We start from the raw sequence: 22,217 nt of genomic DNA on the forward strand, positions 1-22,217 counted from the left end.
TGGACTATTTTGGAGCTATCTTAAACACTAAGGTGTCCTCTATCAATCAACGTAACTAAAAGGACCTCCATCCTTCCTAATAATAATAATAATAATAATATTAACTAATAATAATAATAATATTAATATTTGAAAGTCCCCTAACCACCAGTTAACCGCATTGTACATTTTAAGTAAGCTTTTCAACCTCCATCACTCATCTCTCGTTTCCAGATATTATACGCTTTTGCATTGCAGATCCCTATAACGCTCATCACAGGTACCAATTTCAGATCTAATTCTTCATTTTCACACTCATTCATCCTTTTCATCTCAATTTCCTGCATAATTTGATGCTCTTCTCGATTAATCAGTGTACGTGCATCAATTAAACTTATACTCTCTGTGTGTGTGACTGTACGACTGCTATAATAACTGATTAACTGAATAACTGATATATTCTTAGCTCTGTGATTAGGTTTTGTTAAACAGTGAGAATATTGAATCTATTGAAGGAATAGAATATGAGCATGAGCAATTCAATAGGACACAGTTTGCTTCAATCCACGGTTATTTTAAAGCATCAAAGTCAAAGAGATTCCTCTACGTGCATTGCCGGAAATACTTTGATTCAACCTCAAGCGACTTCGCGGATACGGAACTCGTCGTCTTCTTCGTTTGCTGTGACCTATTTATTAGCCAGTGGTTTCCGTGGTGGTAGATTAGCTGTCAGGAGATCGCGATCGCACACGAAGCGTTTGGTTTCTGGTATTGTGCAAGCGGTTTTAGCTACTGATCCGACTTCCGAGGTACTTCTGAATGAAATATATACTGAATACTCGGTTCGGTACAGGTACTACCTATGCAGTTAATGCTGAAAAATATCAGATGATATTGAGTTATCGGTAATTTTAATATCATGCAGAATTTATATATATAGCAATTTTAGTATACTCTCTACTATTAATTGGAACTGATTAAGACTTAAAACACTAATATAAAACACTAATAATTGACAATTAAGACTTAAAAACTGATATCGGGAAAATCGGTGATATATTGGTCAAAATTGGTCAATATCGCCGATATTACTGGTACTGATATTCTGACCGAAATTCTGCTAGAGGTCCGATAACCGCTATGGCATCGATATTGATATCGACTGCATAGGGTACCACTGAAAATACTGAAAACGAATGGTACCGATACCGAAAACATGAAAAATGAGTTCTGGTAATGGTACCTATTGTGTTCGGTACGGAACTGATATTCGGTAAAAGATGTTCATCCATACTTTTATGTCATTTTATTATCAATTCGGGGATTTTGACATGACTGACAAGTTACATGTTCAGGAGTGGATTATGACTGTAGATTATGGCAATTGTGTGTTATTATCTCTCTCTCTCTCTCTCTGTTTTTTTTTTTTTTTTTTTGAAATTAGGATGATAAATTCATGCCTATATTTTAATTGCTTGTGTTTATTTGAAGGAATTAAAGATAAACAAAGAGGGTATGTATTTTGAAATTTAGATGTGATGCCAAAGGGCACTGGTGAGCTAATATCTAGGGGTTATCTTTTGATCATAGGTTTTGCATGTGTTTTACATAATGAATATGCTGCTAAGCCTGCTATAGATGAAAAGGTTCTAAAAGTATTATGATATGTGATTTTATTGTCCAATAATTGGCCATTTTGGCTCAGAAAAGGGAATACTGTGAACACATGCACCTAGTAAAGTGATTTGCTAGAAGTGTGTCCTTCACTGCTTGCAGATAAATAAACTATTGATATTCTTAAAGATAAAACAGGAGGGCTTTTGTAAAACTTAACATTGTTTACATAAAGTATTAGATGTACAAAAGCAGCTTACATTTTCTTTATGGTAACTTATAGAAGACTCACACTTGTTTCCCTTGGACATAGCAGTTTCATGTGAAGGGACCAAACATCAGGATTAAATATATACTCAAGTACTCATCAACCATCATGAAATCAGACATGTAGAAGTCAGGACTTCCCACAAATAATATATAATTTAAATACAACCTTTGTTATTAATTGGACGAGATGCATTTCTGATTTTGTTACAAAACAACTGGTTATGTGTTGTAGTTAGGTCACTTTAGGAGATTAAACATTTTGGATTGTTAACTCAGTTGGATGATTTCAAGGTAGTAATCCATACATGACAATAACCTACTTGAACCAGCTAACCAGCTATAAACTATGCCCAATGATTCTTTAAGTCTTAGTGAGCAATACCTTTTTGGATTTAGCCTCTGAGATTCCTGATATGTGTCTCAGTGTCCAAACAGTCCTCCATTGAGAAGATTATTTGCGTTAAAACCTTAGGAACAACTACTATTCCCTGACATATTTTGTCGCATGACTGATAAACAGTAAAGTAATTCGGGTTTATGGTTTAATTGAATATTTTCTTTTTCCTTGTAGCAGCTAGGAGAAAGGTACAATCTGGGAGGAGATATTGAGATGCAGGTATCTATGGAATAAAATATGAGATGGCAGTTTGGTTACTTAATTATAAACCTCAGTAGAATTTTATGCACTAAAAAATCTGTACATCTTTTTGTTTACAGGTCGATGTTAAAGTCTCTTCTATTCCAGTGGTTGAGATTCAGCTCACTAACACTTCTGGCAATCTATATCTACATTGGGGAGGGCTAAAAAATATAAAAGAGTAAGATGTGGCTCATGAAAGTCTCTGTGATGCTAATTCTACTAGATATAGATTTTATTTACATCCTGTCAATATTTTATTATTATCTTTCATGTCTCCAGGAAATGGGTACTTCCCGGCCGTCGTCCTGAAGGGACTAAAGTGTACAAGGACAGGGCTCTTAGAACTCCCTTTGTAAAAGTAAGCTACAATTAAACATTAAATTCTAGAGGTACCAAAATGGACGGTCGAAACACGAGTTTGTGACAAAATCGTTATTTTTTTTATGTGCAAGCAAAATGGGTTGGTCGGGTCAGTTATTGAACTAATAAGAATTTTGTTTAAGTAAAATAATTTAGGACATTGTAGGCATTTGGTTGCACTTTAGGCGAATTTTGACCCGTTTAACCCCTTTGACATTTTTCAGTTTTAGCTAGTTTTCTGCATTTGACTCATTATTAACAAAATACAACCTGAATTGACCCATTTTCATATAAATGGTTTGACTTTGAAATTTACACTTCTATTAACTTTAAATTGGTGACTTGCCAATATACAAGATAATTCATGAGGAAAATTTCTCATATGTGGGTATTAACACCAATGATTTATTCCTATTCATCTTTTCCTCCTAGTCTGGTTCCAATTCATCTGTGAAAGTAGAAGTTGATGATCCTTCACTCCAAGCTCTTGAGTTCCTAATAGTAGATGAAGGAAAGAATAAATGGTAAGGCTATATCTTTTAGGCTTGTTGGTGTTAAAGTGTACATTCAGTTTTACATTAATGACCCTGCCCTACTTAATTTAGGTACAAAAATAATGGTCAAAACTTCCATGTTAAACTGCGTTCAAGGGAAACACCAGTTTCAAATGTTGTAATTCCTGAGGATCTTGTACAAATTCAAGCTTTTTTGAGATGGGAGAAGAAGGGGAAACAAATGTATACCCTGGAACAGGAAAAGGCAAGTAAATTTTCAAATATATTTTATGTTGTTTTAGTCTTGTTTTGTGTTTGAATATGTTTGAAACCAATGGCCTGTTTTATGATGAATATTTGAAGCATGCCTGTTCTTTGCATTTGGTTGCTCACAGTACTAAAATAATAACTCACAGATGGAATATGAAGCAGCTCGTGCAGAGCTATATGAAGAAATTTCTAAAGGCAGTTCCTTAGAGGACATACGCACAAGATTAACCAAAAAAGATGGTACAAATTCCAAACAAGATACTGACGTTTCCAAAGGAAATAGAGAAGCTAAGGTTCAAAAGCCCGTGGAGAAAAAAACTTACTCCACTCAACGGATTCAGAGGAAGAAAAGGGACCTCATGCAACTTCTTAACAAACATATTCCAGTTTCCCTAAAGCCTGTAGAGGAAAAAGCGTCAATGAAACCAAAAACATTATCTGCAGTGGAACTTTACTCTAAAGGCATAGAAGAACAAAGTGATATAGATATTCTAAACAAGAAGACATATAAACTTGCTGAGGAGGAGCTTTTGGTAAGAATTTATTACTTTATATGTGTTCAGGAAAGCAGAGATGGCAAAATGGGGTAACTTTTTGGTACGGGCTGGGATAATTAGTTATTTACAAATAACTAATGTTTCAAATATGATTAAAGATATATGATTTTAATAATGATCAAAGTTTTTGAGTAAAATGGCTTAGGAAGTTTTATGCATGAAAGCAGCTTTCGGGGACTATCTACTCTTTTGAACTGTTTCTTTTCCTGCTAGCTTTTCTTTATTTACTGTTGGAAAAAAATGTATGCGTACCCTAGTAGTCAACTTTGTTCATTATGGCCACCCATATATAGATACAATTTACGGTCCACCCCAAGCATGTATAAGGTTTTATTTGATACCAATTTTGGCCAAAACTTGCTTGATGACGAAAATGCACTTAAAAGTTTTGCAAATACATACTTTTGATGGGGTGTCAAAGTTTTAAAGGCTAAAATTGTTTTCTTTCTAAAATATTTATGGGCGTGTTGTCTTTTAACATGATTTTGGTCGAATTTGGTATAAATGAAACTAGATGCATACTTGGGTGACCTATAAAGTAGGTCACATATATTTGAGCTTTTTATTTGACCTGTGAAGAGAAAAAAACACCCCTGAATTGACTAATTCACAAGGAAATGGGTTGAGGTTGCGAAATCTACATGAAAACAATTGCATTCCATCTAAAACCTTTGTATGCTGTAGGTGCTTGTAACAAAGGCTTCTAGTAAGATAAGAGTTCATGTGGCTACAGGCATAAAGGAGCCGCTCACCCTTCACTGGGCATTGTCAAAGAAAGCAGGGGAATGGCTGGCAAGTTTCTTAGTTAAAGCTGATTGATATTGCATCAAACATTTGATGAAAGTTAAATTATTTGAGTACTAAACTAATGCATGTATTGTAGGCACCACCTAATCATTTATTACCACAAGGGTCCACTCCTTTAGAGACAGCTGCTGACACACAGTTTTCTACTATCTCTATTGATGGTGCTACTAACAAGGTCTGCCAAGAGAAATCCTTTTTGAATATCTGTTATATGACTTCAGAGGAAATGAAGGCCCTATTGTTATTAATATTCAATGTTACAATTATGGCTGCTTTGTTGTGTAACAGATACAGTTGTTAGAATTAGAACTTGAAGAAGGTTTTGTCGGGATGCCATTTGTTCTTTTTTCTGGTACTAAATGGATCAAGAATAATGGTTCAAACTTTTATGTTGAATTCATTGGACCCAAGAAGGCAACAAAGGTTCCTCTCTATATTATCTAATTAATTACTATAGTTTACATGCATTTTTGTTTTCCTATTTCAATTATTCCATAATATTTTTTTTCTGTTTTCCTTTTTTTCTTATGAAGGATGCTGGTGATGGAAAAGGTACCGATAAAGCCTTGTTAGATAAAATAGCAGGTCTGGAAAGTGAAGCACAAAAATCTTTTATGCATAGGTCAGTACTCAGTTAATTTCACCTGACAAGATTTTGATTATAATTTTTTACTTCAGATTTTTTATATTTATATTTATATTTACATTCGAGGGTTTTTTTAGAAATTATGCTGTTTTATTCCACACGTTCTATCATTTACAATTATTTTCTCTAGGACACTGTATTAGACGAAAGATATACATAGTTAGATTTATCAGTTGTATTTAGTAATGTTTGTTGGACCCTATTTTATATCTTGGCCCTTTAGATGTTATTTTTACGTTGTATTCTATATATAGGTTTCGCTAGGGGGACACGGCTCATCTATACAGTAGGTCCGAATCAATAAAATAATTCTTAACTAACTATGTCTATATTCTATCCTAAAAATCCCATATCTGCAACACAGCACTGCAAAATTGATAGCTTCTATTGTAGGCTAAGAATGAGGGAGGTATGTTATCAGACATTTGTACATTTAGGGTTTGGATCTTGAGCAATTTGTTGGGTTGGATAGGAACTATTTATAGATTGATTGAAAAATTTTAAAGTCTCATAATGAGCTACATTATATTCATGGTTTAGGTGTCTTTTTATAGTGAAGCCTCCTTTTCAAGATGTTACTAGTTGTGTTAATTATTATTATTAATCACAGTTAATGAATTCTTCCTGCACTTCCCAGATTTAACATTGCAGCAGATCTAGTGGAAGAAGCCAAGGACATTGGTGAGTTGGGTCTGGCAGCAATTCTTGTATGGATGCGTTTTATGGCCACAAGACAGCTTATATGGAATAAAAACTACAATGTAAAGCCACGGTAAGGTGTCCAGCTGAACTTTCTTTACATGTATATTTACACTCATTTCTTCTTTGACCTAAAAGATAAATGGGTCAAAATGTCCACATTTAAGCTGCATCTTCAGTGGTTAGATGTATCAAGTGTGCACACAACAAATATTTGTTTTCCCACAAAAAACACCTTTCTCAAACGTCCTGATTTTGGCGTTGTCTAAACTCTTAATGTCTATGTTTGCTGCAGTGAGATAAGCAGAGCTCAGGATAGGCTCACAGACTTGCTTCAAAACGTATACGTGAATTATCCACAGTATAGTGAACTTCTGAGAATGATAATGTCAACTGTCGGGCGTGGAGGTGAAGGGGATGTTGGCCAGCGTATCCGTGATGAAATCCTAGTCATCCAGGTGGAAAAAATTTCTTTTTATCATTTTTGTGTCATTAAATTTGCATAAATATCTATTTTGTCAAAGCTGATATTAGTTCACCTATTTGGCAACTGTAGAGAAATAATGATTGTGCAGGAGGAATGATGGAAGAATGGCATCAGAAACTGCATAATAACACCAGTCCTGATGATGTTGTGATCTGTCAGGTATATTGCATGTTAAGATACTATATATTCTTTGAGAGTTGTAACATGCCTGAATTTCACATGTTGTCACTCACGTTGTTACAGGCACTAATTGATTATATTAAAAGTGACTTTGACATTAGTGTTTACTGGAACACACTGAATAAGAATGGAATAACAAAAGAACGACTTCTAAGTTATGATCGGGCCATTCGCAATGAGCCAAAATTCTCAAGTGGCCAAAAGGAAGGCCTTTTGCGTGATCTGGGAAACTACATGAGAACATTGAAGGTTTGGACTCTTTGCTAGTATTGTTTTTGTTGCATAAAATGTGAATGTATGTTAAGTTGTCTTGTTGTAGTCTTTGTACTTCTTTTTGTAGATCTGAGTTGTCTTGTTTGGGTCACTATGGGGTATTTTCAGTGATAACCCAAACAAGACAAAATCCATATTTTAGTGACTCGGATGTATTAAACAAAACAAAAGCAATGCCCCCCCCCCCCCCTCTTTTCTGTTTTAGCACAATCTTCTCAAATCTGTCTCTCATTTGGTGCAGGCAGTTCATTCAGGAGCAGATCTTGAATCTGCAATATCAAACTGCATGGGCTATAAATCAGAGGTAAAGATAGTAGTATCTTGGTCTTCTCAACACGATACTTTTAAATTAGAGTAGCAATCTTTGTTTCTAACAATATAAACCATTGAACTTTCCAAAATAATTGATTTGAGGTAACCAACTAATATAAAATTTGACTTAAGGTAGTCTGATCCAGTTACCAGGTCAAAAGTGATGATGTGGCAACTGATGTGTTGTAACTTTGACCATATTGGCTTATTTTTTGATGTGGTTTCTGGAAACCAGTTTAACTTAAAAGAATATGATAAGTCAAAAAGATTTTGAAAGTTCAGTGGTTTTTATAGGTGAAAACAAAGTTCATTAGCTGAAAACAGAAATCTTCCTAAGCACATTAGAACTTCTTGCGACTTACCCTGAGTTTTATGCTTTAGATAAACGCTACCTCCTTTTTTCTTCTTCTTTTTTTGTTAATGTTTAAATTTTCAGGGTCAAGGATTCATGGTTGGGGTGAATATAAATCCTGTTTCTGGTCTGCCATCTGGATTTCCGGTAATTATCTTCGCGCAAGGGATGAATTTCTTGAACTTCATGATTTCTATTCAACTCACAAAAGATTCATGCAGGAACTGCTTCAATTTGTTTTAGAGCATGTTGAAGATAAAAATGTGGACAGCCTTCTTGAGGTCCAATGCCTACTTTCAATCTTCATGCAAATAAAACTACGATGTATTATTTTCTCTTGTCATAATAAATGAACTATTTCTTTTTCCATCTAGGGACTACTAGAGGCACGTGAGGTACTTAGGCCATTACTTTCCAAACCAAATGATCGACTCAAAGATCTTCTCTTTTTGGACATTGCCCTGGATTCTACTGTAAGGACAGCCATTGAAAGGAGCTATGAGGATCTGAACAGTGCTAAGCCAGAGGTGAATCATATATATCGCAATTTTTTTGTATTATTGTTTGTTTAGTTTGTAATAAATATCTTATGGTTCACCTCAATGTTTTGGCAGAAAGTTATGTATTTAATCACTCTTGTTCTCGAGAATCTCATACTCTCATCAGATAACAATGAGGATCTGATCTATTGCTTAAAGGTAGTTTCAGTACCCTGTTTTATTATGTTACTCCATTCTATGTGTTGAAGATGGATTATAAAATGGGTAAAATGCATAAAAAGATAATATAAAGCAAATTTGGTTAAGGCAACCAGCTTTCAAAAGTGTTAACTTAGGGTAAGCTGACCTGATTGCCACATCAAGATGTTGACATGACAGTATACATTTTGGTCACTTTGACCCTGTTGATCGTTCTCTTGATGTGGTATTGACATGACACCCTGATATGGGATATAAAACTGATCCCTATATATAAACTTTTAATGAGTTTATTTATCCAAATAGAAATTAGGCTGAAGTATGTTACCTTTTTATGCATTTTACCCTAGCAAAATTGTTAAATTCACTCAATTTATTTACCAGTTAAATTGTTTGTCTTCAAATATGGAAATAAACTTTTGGGAATTATTGGCTTATTGCTTTAAAATTTCTAAATGCGACTTATTTGCTTCTGTTTGCTTTAAAGGGATGGAATCAAGCACTTGTCATGTTGGAGACTGGTGATGGTAGTTGGGCATTATATGCAAAATCAGTCCTTGATAGAACCCGACTTGCACTTGCAAGCAAAGGAGAGTTGTATCATCAACTTTTGCAACCTTCTGCCGAGTACCTTGGGGCCCGACTAAATTTGGACCAATGGGCGGTATGTGATATCAGCATATCTTCTCCTCTTTTAAATCTGGTGTTGTGCTATATTTTTAGGATTTGCAATACAGTGATTGCTGATATACTATAGATAATAACTATAATAGTTGAATAGACGGAAATCATGTAATAGTTGATAATATAGGGGTTGTACATTAAATCTGCATTAAAAATATAATTATAAAACGTATATATATTATTTTTAAGAATATGTGTCATTCTTTTTTATGATGAGATAATAAATAAAAAAAAACTAGACACCAATAAGATGCCAACATTGTTTTCATCTTTAATATACTGAAGATAACTTATAAATGGTATTAACTTCTTTAAAGGAATATTTAAACAGTAAATGTATTAAAAAAAATTTCTTAAATAGGAATCAGTAACTATCAATAGAAAAAAGGGTAATTGGTAAGTTTTTGGTAACTAAATCATAATTGGAGGGTGTATTTATAAATGTATACGCAGTTAATATTTAAAAGGGTATTTATGTCACTAGTTAAATTGATGACATCATTACATTTAATACATTTCCAACTGAAGTCCTAGTTTGACATGACTCTCATTAGGCCAAAGGCTGGAAGCATCATTTTTGTGGCTTTATGCAACTTTTCTTGATCCACCTTGCTTTTCAAATCCTTGCAGGTGAGCATATTCACTGAAGAAATGATCCGTGCTGGATCAGCTGCTTCTTTGTCATCATTGGTTAATCGACTTGACCCAATTCTTCGCAATGTGGCTCATTTGGGAAGGTTGGTTTTACATCCTTTATGGTTAATCAAGTTTGCAGCTTATAGTGTCATTCAACTTCTCTTCCTGTGGACAGTTGGCAGGTTATCAGCCCAGTTGAAGCTGTTGGATATGTTGTGGTTGTTGATGAATTACTTTCTGTTCAAAACAAAACTTATGAATTACCAACTATTTTAGTGGCAAGGTCTGTGAGGGGAGAGGAGGAAATTCCTGAAGGTACCGTTGCTGTAGTAACACCTGACATGCCAGATGTTTTATCTCATGTTTCTGTTAGAGCAAGAAACAGCAAGGTATTGGTCTAACATGAAAACATCATTACCCTTGGAATCATGGGCGGGTCAGGTAGCAAGTCAAAACGGGCCGGATTGACATGAAGCACTTTACCAATCTAAATGCTTTTTTAAATTATCTAGTGGGTTGAATATGGCTACAAAACTCTATATTACACCAATAAGTTTTATGAGTAAAACTATGTAGGACATATGCAATAAAAATACATTTTGGCTACGTGTGACATGCTTGACACGTGTCAAATTTGCCACCTCTACCTTTGAGGCATTCCTTCTGATGATGGTTCATGTTTTCCCTGGCAGGTTTGCTTTGCAACATGTTTTGATCCCAATATTTTGGATGATCTACGGTCAAAAGAAGGAAAATTGTTGAAACTTAAACCTACATCAGCTGATATAACTTATAGGTAATGCCTCGGGTCTTAGTAAACTAATTATCTCATCTTACATTCGATTTAATTGTTCTTATTCAACTTACTGTCCCTGCGTTGTGTGTATGATCTTAGTGAGGTGCAAGAGGGAGATCTAAAGCAATCAAATAATACAGAAGAAGTTGGTCAATCACCAAACATAAAATTGGTCAAAAAACAGTTTGCTGGTAAATTTGCTATATCCTCTGAGGAGTTCACAAGTGAAATGGTTAGTTTATCACTATCACTCTTATATACATTATAAGATTTTCTTTATCCCACTAACATGTAGTGTTTATTTTGTAATTCACTATCTTTAAGGTTGGAGCTAAATCGCGTAATATTGCTTACCTTAAAGGAAAAGTCCCATCTTGGGTTGGCATTCCTACTTCAGTCGCGTTACCTTTTGGAAGTTTTGAGAAAGTTCTTTCCGATGAACTAAATCAGGTACTTCATATCTTTAAATTTTGAGAAAATTTTAAAATTTGTGAATGAATGGTCAGTTTATAAAGAATGCATTAAATTTACAGGGAGTGTCTGCAAAGTTACAAGTATTGAAGGAAAAATTAGCAGCGGGAGACTTTGATGTCCTTGAGAAGATCCGCAAGACGGTTTTGGAGCTTGTTGCACCACCCCAGCTGGTAACTTCCGTATTATCGTTAAATTATTAGTTTTGCAATGGTCAAAATTGTGAAAATGAAAAAAATGCTAATGATGATTGTTATTTCAGGTACAAGAGCTGAAAAATAAAATGCAAAGCTCTGGTATGCCATGGCCCGGGGATGAAGGTCAACAAAGATGGGAACAGGCATGGATTGCTATAAAGAAGGTTAGTGTTTTGAAAGTTTAAAGTTTTTCTTATCACTTCGCTTACACACGAGGAATGGATTTGGTTGTCATTTTCCAGGTTTGGGCTTCAAAATGGAACGAGAGAGCGTACTTAAGTACACGAAAAGTGAAGCTAGATCATGACCTCTTGTGCATGGCTGTCTTGGTTCAGGAAATCATAAATGCTGACTATGCATTTGTTATTCATACCACAAATCCATCTTCAGGAGATCCATCAGAGATATATGCTGAGGTTATTAAAAAATATTAACATTATTAAATTGGCCTTAAACAGCCCCTAGTTTAGGATATGAAATTATAACACCTGTCTATAACTTTCCTTTGTGCTAACAGGTTGTAAAGGGACTTGGCGAGACTTTGGTCGGAGCTTATCCAGGTCGGGCTTTAAGTTTCATTGCCAAGAAAGACAAGCTTGATTCTCCCAAGGTACATACTATAATTACCAGGGCCGGCTCCGAGAATTTGAATTCCTCGGCCGAGCCAAAATAAAAAGGCCCGTAGGCCTTAACGAAAATTTTTTATTCGCTAATGTACATGGACATAACTTTTATCGACCGATTTATTATAAGCAGAAACCATTATGAGTATGTAATTATCTCATATACCATTGCATATAACCTTATTTTTAACACTAACAACATATATATGTAATATGTATAAAAACGTTTGTGCCCCCGAAACTTATGTGCCCCGGCCGATGGTGCGGCTCGCACACCCTCCGTGCCGCCCTGATAATTACTGCTGTCTGTTTCCAAATTTCATTTTAGGAATAAGTTAATTGTTAAAAAGAATTAAAAAGATAATAGCGATGATAACAAAAACTATACAATTAAAGCACTATATTCTTTTAATATATAGCAATTTTTGAGGTTGTAAGCATTTATATACACTTTGCGACTTTCGACCTTTTGACCCGTTCCAGTTATTATTAATAAAACTTACCCATTTGGCCCGTTGGATATAGCATGTAAACCGGGCCATTGTTTTGGATAAGGAGCCTGGTTGTCATCATTTGCAACTATTAACCATGTTAAATTATGCAGGTTTTGGGTTACCCAAGCAAGCCCATTGGGCTTTTCATAAGAAGATCCATCATTTTCCGATCTGATTCCAATGGTGAAGATCTTGAAGGCTATGCCGGTGCAGGACTTTATGATAGGTAAACCTTCCATGAAAAATATATAACATGATTAATTCCATTTTAATGTTCCAACATTTTTACCTTCTAGATAAAATTTAGAGCTAATTATATTAAAAGATAACCAAGTTAAAAATAAAAAGAACTTAATATATACATTGGAAAAAGATATAAATACTAATAAATATTTTCCTTATGTGCAGTGTACCTATGGATGAAGAAGAAAAGGTTGTACTTGATTACTCGTCTGACCCGTTAATGATCGATGGAAGCTTCCAGAAATCGATTCTCTCAAGCATTGCACGCACAGGAGATGCTATCGAGAAGTTATATGGATCTCCACAAGACATTGAAGGTGTGGTACGAGATGGGAAGATATATGTTGTCCAAACAAGACCACAAATGTGATCTATTCGGTACATGTTGACTCGACTTTGATTATTTAGTCCATACAAAACTCATATATAGAAATATAAATAATTATAAGAATAAATTTGTTATAAGGTCAAATTGTTGTTATGAACATAGTTTATTTATCTTCTAAATTAAATGTAATCATCTTTGTTTAGTCATCCTCATGTCATATTAGTTTGGTATATTAGTTTGTAAAATTTATTTACAAGAATTCATACTTCTTTTTAGCGTATTAGAAAATACTGTATTCTATAATATTCTCTAATAAATAGAACCCGCTAGCGGAAAATTCATATGACCTCATCAATATCGTGCTAACCAGATGGCCTTCATCCTTCACGTTCACGGCAATGCAGGTTCTTCATCTTCATATCATGCGAAGATAACTTCGTCCCCCTTTCCCCACTTTGGACATTCATCCGCAAAGTTACCAAACTCACCACACTTGAAACATTTAACGTGGCTCTTATCACGATGAAACCATTCACCATCTTAACCTTTCCCAGACCCCGACCTCTACCTTGGCCACGTCCATAGTCTTCTCGGTTCGTACTCCTTGACCACCATTTGGTTGGAATCAAACTTTTTTCCCAACCTGTTATTAAACAAGTCTCCTATTAAGTATTAAAGGTAGAATGGATTGGATTACATACATCATATTCATATATGTGTTTGATAATCATTAAATATCTTGGAAAGATTATTAAATACTAATTACTTTTGCATTAATTGGTCATAACCCAGTATTTAATTCTGATTCTTTTCAAAATTGGAAAAGTTGTCACTCTCCTTATATCAAGTCAAATTTTGTTCATAAAGAACAACACAATAATATACAATGAGGTCTAGTTACTGTCATGAGATTATTCCTTCTCTCATTTCCGTTCTTGTGTGTTCTTTCTTCTTGTTTTCGCCCATTTACGTTGTGAAGGGTATCGGAAATTTGTGGCAAGAAAACGAAAGTTCAATGTCGGGTGACGAGTATAAGAAGATGAAATTGATAAATGCTAGCCTTAGGAAGATCAACAAGCCTTTTGTTAAGTCAATTAAGGTAACTCTTTAGACTCTATTTGATATTTTATGCATGGGTTTGTTTATTATTATTATTTAATTATTTATTCTTTTTTATATTTTTAATATTACTTATTAATTTTTATTATGTAAGCAGAGCCCGGATGGTGATATAATAGATTGTGTTTTGATTCATCTTCAACCAGCTTTTGATCTCCCTGAGTTAAGAGGAACAATGCCATTGGTATATTTAAAGTATCTTTTTACGTTAACTAGTATTAAAATCATGTTTATGTTATATACTAAGTACCGTGAGAGCTAGGGGTATACAACATTGTCATTTTCTAATTATTCAATATTGAAGGTAATTAATTATATGAATTTAATTTATTGTTATTCTTAGGGTCCCCCGAAGTTACCGAAAGGACATGATAATAAGACAATAACATCGGAAATCAAGCAGTTGTGGAGCTCAAATGGTGAATCATGCCCAAATGGAACAATACCAATAAGAAGAACAAGTGCAAGTGACATATTAAGATTTCGTCCTATTTCTAAATTTGGAAAGAAAATTAGTCCCACAAATGACTCAAGTGGCTCAAGGCATGAGGTAACCGTTTAATCCTAATTAGAAATTATTTTAATTCCATTCTACTATTTAAAATGGGATATAGTTATTAAAACATCTTAAGTCAAAACAAAAAATAAAAAGGTCTTCATTATGGTTTCTTAATAGATTGTTTTTTATCTGTCCCATTAAAATGTCTATAAAATATAACACCTTTTTTTCAATCATCAATACTCGAGTTCAAGCCATTAGGACTACAGACTACCAATCATCAATACCTAAGTTCAAGCCTTGAGACGGAGTTTCAACCGCAACCTGGGACCACCCCAAGAGAAAACCCATGGGGAAAACCCCTTACCAAAGGCCTGGTGGCAATTACCATTTACATATATTTTTAATAAAGACAATACATTAATTATAACTTATTAACATAACCTCAAAAGATATGGATTTTTAATAAGTTCGTAAAATTAAAAAGTGTATTAATTTGTGTTTTTATTAGCCAAATTTAAATGTGAGTTTGGCTGTTTAGACCGGAAATCATCAATGTCTCCGATTTAGTTACTAACCAATGGATCAAACACAATGAATTGATCAATTTTAAGCAACTTGTGAAAACCATTACAAACCGACCAGTCTGAAAAACATTACCATATACCGGTCTTAATAAGAAGAAAATTAAAAAACAACATTGATATATTATTATCCTGACAAAGGTTTAATATGTGGCTATTGCATATTTGCATTTGATAGCATGCATTGGGATGTTTATTGGGGAAAAAATATCATGGAATAAAAGCCATTGTCAATGTATGGGCTCCAAAGATTGCAAATAAAGATGATTATAGCAATGCACAAATTTGGGTTATATCTAATATTCCCAATCATGATGTCAACGTTATTGAAGCTGGTTGGATGGTACCTTCATTTCCTTACATTTTTATATTTACTTCATTTAAATTATTTTTTATTATGAGATTACAAATTCTCAAAGTAACACGGTTCTATCCAGTGTTGTAGAAATCTCCAAGTGCTAGTCGGGATTAATCAGATTTGAATTTATATGTAAATTTTCAAATATACATATATATTACAAATTTTATGTATAAAATTTTCAATTTTGACATATTTTGGACAAATCGAGATTAATCGGTGACAAGTCGGTGGGGTAAAGATTAGCGATTAAGCGGGATTTTACAACACTGGTTCTATCTATATATTTTAACTGAAAAAACATCATTTTTCTCTAAATTTTGTTTATATTTTAAAAACATCTAATATCTTATTCTCTATTTCTATTTATATGTTACTCATAAACACTTTTTTTTTTGTTATTTCAGGTTTACCCTGGACTATTTGGAGACAATTCCCCTAGACTTTTTATTTATTGGACAGTAAGTCTTATTTTTGATAACTAACATTTTTGTAGTTTTTAAAATGTAACATTGTTTCATTTGTTGGACTACAGGGCGATGGGTATAAACCCGGATGTTACAATTTGTTGTGTTCAGGATTCGTCCAAACGAGTAATAAGATCACTATTGGAGGAGCTATTGTCGGTGTATCAACGTATAACGCTATCGAGGTTAATATCAACCTAGGGATATATAAGGTAAGTATTTCAATATTTAACATGGGTCATTAAGGTTCTTGGCTGGTGTTAGACTCGAGTTGATCTTTGTTTTGATGTTGACATCTACAGGACCCAAAGACCGGGAACTGGTGGTTAAGTATGGATGGTGAACATATAGGGTACTGGCCATCGACTCTATTCACAGACCTTCGGGATCACGCAACAATGATTCAGTTTGGAGGAGAAGTGTTTGACAGTGGGCTAACGGGTCAACACACATCAACTCAAATGGGAAGCGGTCACTTCTCGGGAGAAGGCTTTGGGAAAGCTGCGTTTATTAATATCATAGAGTTGAATGATGGGACAACGACTACAAGCCCAAATTTGTCTGATATTGTTGTACGTGCAGAAAAAGCCAATTGTTATGACGTTACAAGCGGGTTTAATGGCCTTTGGAACAGTTATCTCTTTTTTGGAGGGCCCGGAAGGAGTCCAAAATGCCCTTAACAAAAATATGTTTGATGTATCAATTATCTAATATATAATAAACAAAAAAATAATGTTATTTTGGTTGAACTAGTGATTGGTGAGTGCGTGGCCTGGTTTTGAGGGGAAAAATTAAAGACAAATTTTTTTTGTAGTTGTGGGACTCGAACAAAAGACTTTTAGGTGTTTAAGAGACTTTGTTTGTGTCACCTACCACAGTATCTGCAGCCAGTTTGATGACCATATTCCCACCTTATTCTAAGTATATCATAGCCATACAAACTAAATGTATATGTATATGTTTTCAGTTCAAAATCATTAATTATAATAAACAAATCTTTAAACTTAACACAGAGCATAAACCTGACATTTTTATAACTTCATACATTATAACTTTTGATATAAACTTATATAACTACTGGTAACATTTAATAATTTCAATTAGTTATACAAAAATATATAAATTATTTAGGCATAGCTTACACAATACAAAATTTGTAAACTCATGAGATCTTGCATAATGGAATTTAAAATGAAAACACAAAAGTAAATCTCTTATTGCTGCTTCAAGATCCAATTGCAAACAGCCAACAAATGGAACTTTTAACAATCTTTCATTCCAAACAAAAACTTCATATCAATGTTAAGAACAACAATGCTTACTTGACTGTTATCTTCTCAAGCAAAACCTTACCTTCATCACTCAACTCGATATTCTCCATTTTGACCCGACGATGCAAAACCGGGCTCGTTTTTCCAGCAGCCACATAAATCCTAATCAAAGATTCCAACACTTCACCACCAACATTATCATCAGCTTTCTGCAAAACCTTCACAAACCCTTCTGCGCCATCAACGTCATTACAATCCTCATAATACTCCATGAACTTCCTAACGACCGTTGCCTCCGGGACCCACTTTTTACCAGTTGATGTACCGTAAGCAATTGCATTATCAATGCAATTAACAGCAGAAACAATCTCACCTTTTTCCAAATGATAATTCAAGAAAAGTTCCCATGTTTTAGCATTAGGTTTTGCACCTCTCCTTTTTGACAACTCTCTAAGCTCTTCGGCTTTGTTAAATAAATCAGATTTAATATAAGCTCCTATAAGTGCGTTTGCAATCCGAATATCATAAGATGGAGAACCCGACACCCACTCTCTAAAACATTTTTCAGCTCCCGGTAAATCATTCAACTTGACCAAAACTTGTATCATATTTAGATAACTAATGTTTGCAGTTTTGGGAAAAGCTAGCTTTAAGGAACGCCATATGCGATAAACTTCGATTAAGTTACCGGTTTTCCCGTATAATGTGATTAAATGCTGAAATGCAGAAAGATTTTTGTGGGAATTTTTCTTTTCTAATTCTTTTAGAGCGTCTTCCGCTTTGCTGGTCAAACCAGAGTCGACATAAATCGATGCCAGATTGGAATAAGTAGTCCAATCTTCAGAAACTTGTTCATCCCTCTTTAATTCATTAATTACTCGTTCAACCGAAGAGATATCATTTAACGCAGCAACAGCCCTCATCCAAAGATTGTAGGTCAAAGTATCGAGTTTGACCTCGGATGCCTTCATTTCCATGATGATTTCTGGAATTCTTTCTGGTTGATTGGTTTTTTCGTATAGAGTCATGATGCAATTGTAGTGAACTGAAGTTAAAGTTAACTCTAATTCTTTCATTTTTGCAAACATAGACTCGGCTTTATCTGTCATTAATTCTTTGCAGTAATGGTTTAGAAGTGGACCGTATGTGAAATGGTTTTTTGATTGTTCTGGGAGATCAACAAAATAAGCCTCTGAAGCGTTTATTCCTTTTGTTTTGGCGATTAGATCGATGTGTACAGCTTGATCGGTGACTGTTTTGTTCATTCCCCTTTCTGCCATAGTTTCTGATAGCTGTAAAATCATACAGCAATAAAAATAACTGTTATAGATACACTGAAATAGATCTAAAAGCTTTAAAATAGATGACTACAGATGTCCGTACTTTCAAATGGCTACTTAATCAGAGGGAATAGAAAGTCTCAAAAGTCAAACTTCTTTAAATCTATTACCATAATAAGACCATAAGTTTATGTAGAAATGTTAATTTAGGTTCTACTCTGTTATTAGTATCCTTCAACCAAAAAAAATAGATAAAGTTCACACGTATGCATTCTGTTGCTTATACAAAAATTTCACAAAATGAAAAATAAACCTTTTAGCAAAAAAAACCAGAAATTGGATACGACAAAATCATGAGTTAGTAACAAAATCTAAACTTGAGCTAGTCACTTAATACCTAAGAATTAACAATACACCAAGCTAACAAGTGATATATAAACATAGTAATAATAATATAATACCAAACAAATTCTAACCCAAAACTATTCAGATTATGCAGCCTAAAAAGGACTTATCTTTTGTGTTCTAACTTCTAAGGTTTTATTGTTTCAAAATCAAGAAAAAAAATTGATGCTAAATCTAAAGAAATAAGTGAGTTTGCATTAATCAATCACAATGAAGTTTGCCTATATTAATTTATGAATAGAATCAACAAACACAATTTCAAAGAATGATCATGTAAGCTAAACAAATTCAGCAACAACTAACATAACGGAAATAGGGCCCCAAAATATTGATTGAAACCTTGGTCAATGAACTTTTCAATACTTCAATAAGAGCGCTAGTAAAATAGTACTTCTGACCTCTTTAACAGGTTGTGCATTGCATATAAACTTGGATACTAATTAGAGTGAACGCGTTCATTGGAGTCAAAAAACTGATTGCAACCCTGCCCATTAACTATAATTTCACCAAGTCCTATTTTTAAGTAATAAAGTCTAAAAGTCAACTAATTATCATAAAAAAGTCGACCATAACAGATTATTAATCCTAAATCAAATAACAAACAATAAGGTCACATTTCGAGTAGCTGATTTCTCATCCTACACTCAAATATTAGTTTTATAATAACTAATAAGCATTTGCATCTAGTAGTAGTGACTACATCTCCCATTTAACTGTTCAATTGTGTTCGATAATTTGTTTGCTTACGTCCGTTTATGTTCATTAAAGGCTTCTAATACTCTTTAGCAACTTTTCTACTCGTATCATATAGAGATTTTAGCAAATTTATTAACTATAAAACCAAAAGACATATAAGTACTATGTGATTACTTTAAACGTAAAACTAACATGTGAATACGAATGTTCAAAAAAAGGACCAACACAAACTTGGTAGCCGCACCGAGCAGTTCACACTAACCATTTACAATTAGCCAAATCAAATAAAACTGTTCACAAACAAGTTCATATTTCCTTAATGAACAAACACGAATAAGAAATTATGCTCAGTTAGCTGTCCATTAACCGTTCGCTTATCCGATAAAAAGCTTAATAAACAAACATCTCGCATTTAACTGTTTTAAGTTCAAAATGCTATATCTAAACATCATATAATAATAATAGAAATAATAATAAATAAATAAATAATTATGTTCGGTTGGGTTCATTTGTGTTCGCAAACTGTTCACAAAGAAGTTCATATTTCCTTGATGAACAAACACAAATAATAATTATGCTCGGTTAGCGGTCCATTAACCGTTCGCTTATCCGATATAAAGCTTAATAAACAAAAATCTCGCATTTAACTGTTTTAAGTTCAAAATGCTATATCTAAACATCATATAATAATAATAACAATAATAATAATATTAATAATAATAAGAAGAAATTATGTTCGATTAGGTTCATTTGTGTTCGCAAACAAGTTCATATTTCCTTAATGAACAAACACGAGTAAGAAATTATGTTCGGTTAGGTTCGCTTATCCGATAAAAAGCTTAATAAACAAACATCTCGCATTTAACTGTTTTAAGCTCAAAATGCTATATCTAAACATCATATAACAATTCACATAATAATAATAATAATAATAACAACAATAATAATAATAATAATACCTTTAGAGCAGGCGCGTAATGGTTGCGATTGCGAAGGAGTTTGAGCGTGTGATCCACCTCCCATTTGTAAGCTTTCTTTCTGGACTTAATAAACTCATTCAGATTCCGTCGAACGCTGACATCTGAGCCTCCGTCTTTGAGTAAGCCTCTGTAAAGAGCTTCTTCCAGATACTTCTTCATGGATCTCTTCGTTAGACTCTTTGTTCTACCGAATCGTTGAATAAACAGTGATGATGACATTGTATTGTATTGTATTATTATTGATAAGTGTGATTAATTTGGATCAAATCATATGAAATGAATGGATATTGATTTTGGAACCCTAAATTGAAGGGTTTTGGGTTTCGGGTGGTGGTGGGAACATGAGTTCTATGGTGCACCTTCGGTTATTTGGACTTTTAGCTGACTTTAGGCCCAGTTTTTGTTAGGATGTCCAAACCGCTCGTCGTTCGGTTGAAAATTGCTCAAAAATTGCTTGCTCGATTGTAAACAAGCCGCTCTGCAAATTGAGAAGTTTGAGAACCCTTTGAGAACTTTAGAGACAACACACATGAATACAAGTATACAATTTTTTAAACCCTTTAATATTGTCCCAATTCCAACAATTAAATAGTTTTATTTGTTTGCTCAAGTTTTCGGAATGCCCGAAGTTTGTTTACATGTTTATTATATCTCAATTCAAATTTATTTACGATGAAAATTTACATCTTACACATTTGTCTAAAAACTACTAATTTGTTTACAAAATATATTATTTACAACCTTAACACTTGTTTCTTATTGAAATTTTAAAAGTGAAAAAGAAATAAATAATGCTCGAAAATCGCTCGATGTTCGATCGAAAAACGCTCGATTCGATTTGGCTCGCACCGATTTTCGCATGGTTGGAATTTCAGCCGTTTGGTTCAGTTCGATTGTAAATGAGCAAGCCTTCACTCGGTTCGACTCAGCTCGTGAACAATCCATTACGAGGCATCTGATTCTGAGGTGGAGGAGAGGAGGTGCACGTACCGGTTAACTGTTTTCTTGTTTTTTTGGTCAAATGGTTAAATTCGATTAATTTCAGCAACCGACTTCAGTTCCTAATTGGTTTTTGAGTGAAAAATGTCTAACCTTATTCACAATGTTCGGTTTTATGGTTGCCAACCGGTCTGTAACCTATGTTTGTTCTTTTTAGCCAAACCGGCTACATCTCTACTGGTTATATTAGCCGGTTACGATTTCGAGTCGAGTTCAGTTAACTGTTAACCGGTTTTAGCTTGCTTGCACCTCTTATATGACATGATTATGTGGTGTCATGTACATGAGCTTAGGACGATTTCTAATAGGGTCCAATAATGTCTTTTTATCATGTGTTTGTATTTGAAACTAGAGGTTAATAAAATCGGATCGGTTTAAATTTCAGATTTTGGGTCAAAACGGAAACGGTTTGAAAACCGATTTGGGTCGAGTTAACAAAGCCACAACTA

The 22,217-nt window shown here is 34.0% G+C and overlaps 3 protein-coding genes across 3 annotated transcripts; 2 read left to right on the forward strand and 1 right to left on the reverse strand.

Moving 5' to 3' along the window:
* The first annotated feature begins 178 nt into the window (after positions 1 to 178).
* On the forward strand, positions 179 to 13,340 carry LOC143544961 (alpha-glucan water dikinase, chloroplastic-like). The gene is made up of 33 exons (XM_077036929.1): positions 179 to 354; positions 458 to 788; positions 2,438 to 2,479; positions 2,581 to 2,681; positions 2,783 to 2,861; positions 3,296 to 3,387; positions 3,469 to 3,622; positions 3,774 to 4,160; positions 4,869 to 4,976; positions 5,068 to 5,166; positions 5,280 to 5,414; positions 5,525 to 5,613; positions 6,275 to 6,409; positions 6,632 to 6,794; positions 6,893 to 6,982; positions 7,067 to 7,252; positions 7,518 to 7,580; positions 8,025 to 8,087; positions 8,162 to 8,221; positions 8,315 to 8,467; positions 8,555 to 8,638; positions 9,126 to 9,302; positions 9,953 to 10,059; positions 10,134 to 10,347; positions 10,651 to 10,754; positions 10,854 to 10,986; positions 11,079 to 11,204; positions 11,288 to 11,398; positions 11,488 to 11,586; positions 11,665 to 11,838; positions 11,940 to 12,032; positions 12,650 to 12,765; positions 12,948 to 13,340. The coding sequence occupies exons 2-33, from the start codon at positions 504 to 506 to the stop codon at positions 13,150 to 13,152; spliced, it is 4,227 nt and encodes a 1,408-aa protein (XP_076893044.1). The 5' UTR covers positions 179 to 354; positions 458 to 503; the 3' UTR covers positions 13,153 to 13,340.
* Positions 13,341 to 13,996: 656 nt separating this feature from the next.
* Positions 13,997 to 15,774, forward strand: LOC143544986 (protein neprosin-like). Its single transcript, XM_077036952.1, has 5 exons — positions 13,997 to 14,209; positions 14,327 to 14,413; positions 14,573 to 14,779; positions 15,491 to 15,655; positions 15,715 to 15,774. The coding sequence occupies exons 1-5, from the start codon at positions 13,997 to 13,999 to the stop codon at positions 15,772 to 15,774; spliced, it is 732 nt and encodes a 243-aa protein (XP_076893067.1).
* A 1,557-nt stretch (positions 15,775 to 17,331) lies between these two features.
* Positions 17,332 to 21,072, reverse strand: LOC143544962 (large ribosomal subunit protein mL101 (rPPR4)-like). Its single transcript, XM_077036930.1, has 2 exons — positions 20,749 to 21,072; positions 17,332 to 18,700 (listed from the first exon to the last, which is right to left on the reverse strand). Exons 1-2 carry the CDS (start codon positions 20,986 to 20,988, stop codon positions 17,456 to 17,458), a joined length of 1,485 nt encoding a protein of 494 aa, XP_076893045.1. The 5' UTR covers positions 20,989 to 21,072; the 3' UTR covers positions 17,332 to 17,455.
* Positions 21,073 to 22,217: the final 1,145 nt, after the last annotated feature.

The sequence above is a fragment of the Bidens hawaiensis genome, unplaced genomic scaffold (assembly GCF_021521415.1).
Source record: "Bidens hawaiensis isolate Kalapana, Puna unplaced genomic scaffold, B.hawaiensis_p1.1 tig00013805_1, whole genome shotgun sequence".
Classification (NCBI taxonomy): Eukaryota; Viridiplantae; Streptophyta; class Magnoliopsida; order Asterales; family Asteraceae; genus Bidens; species Bidens hawaiensis.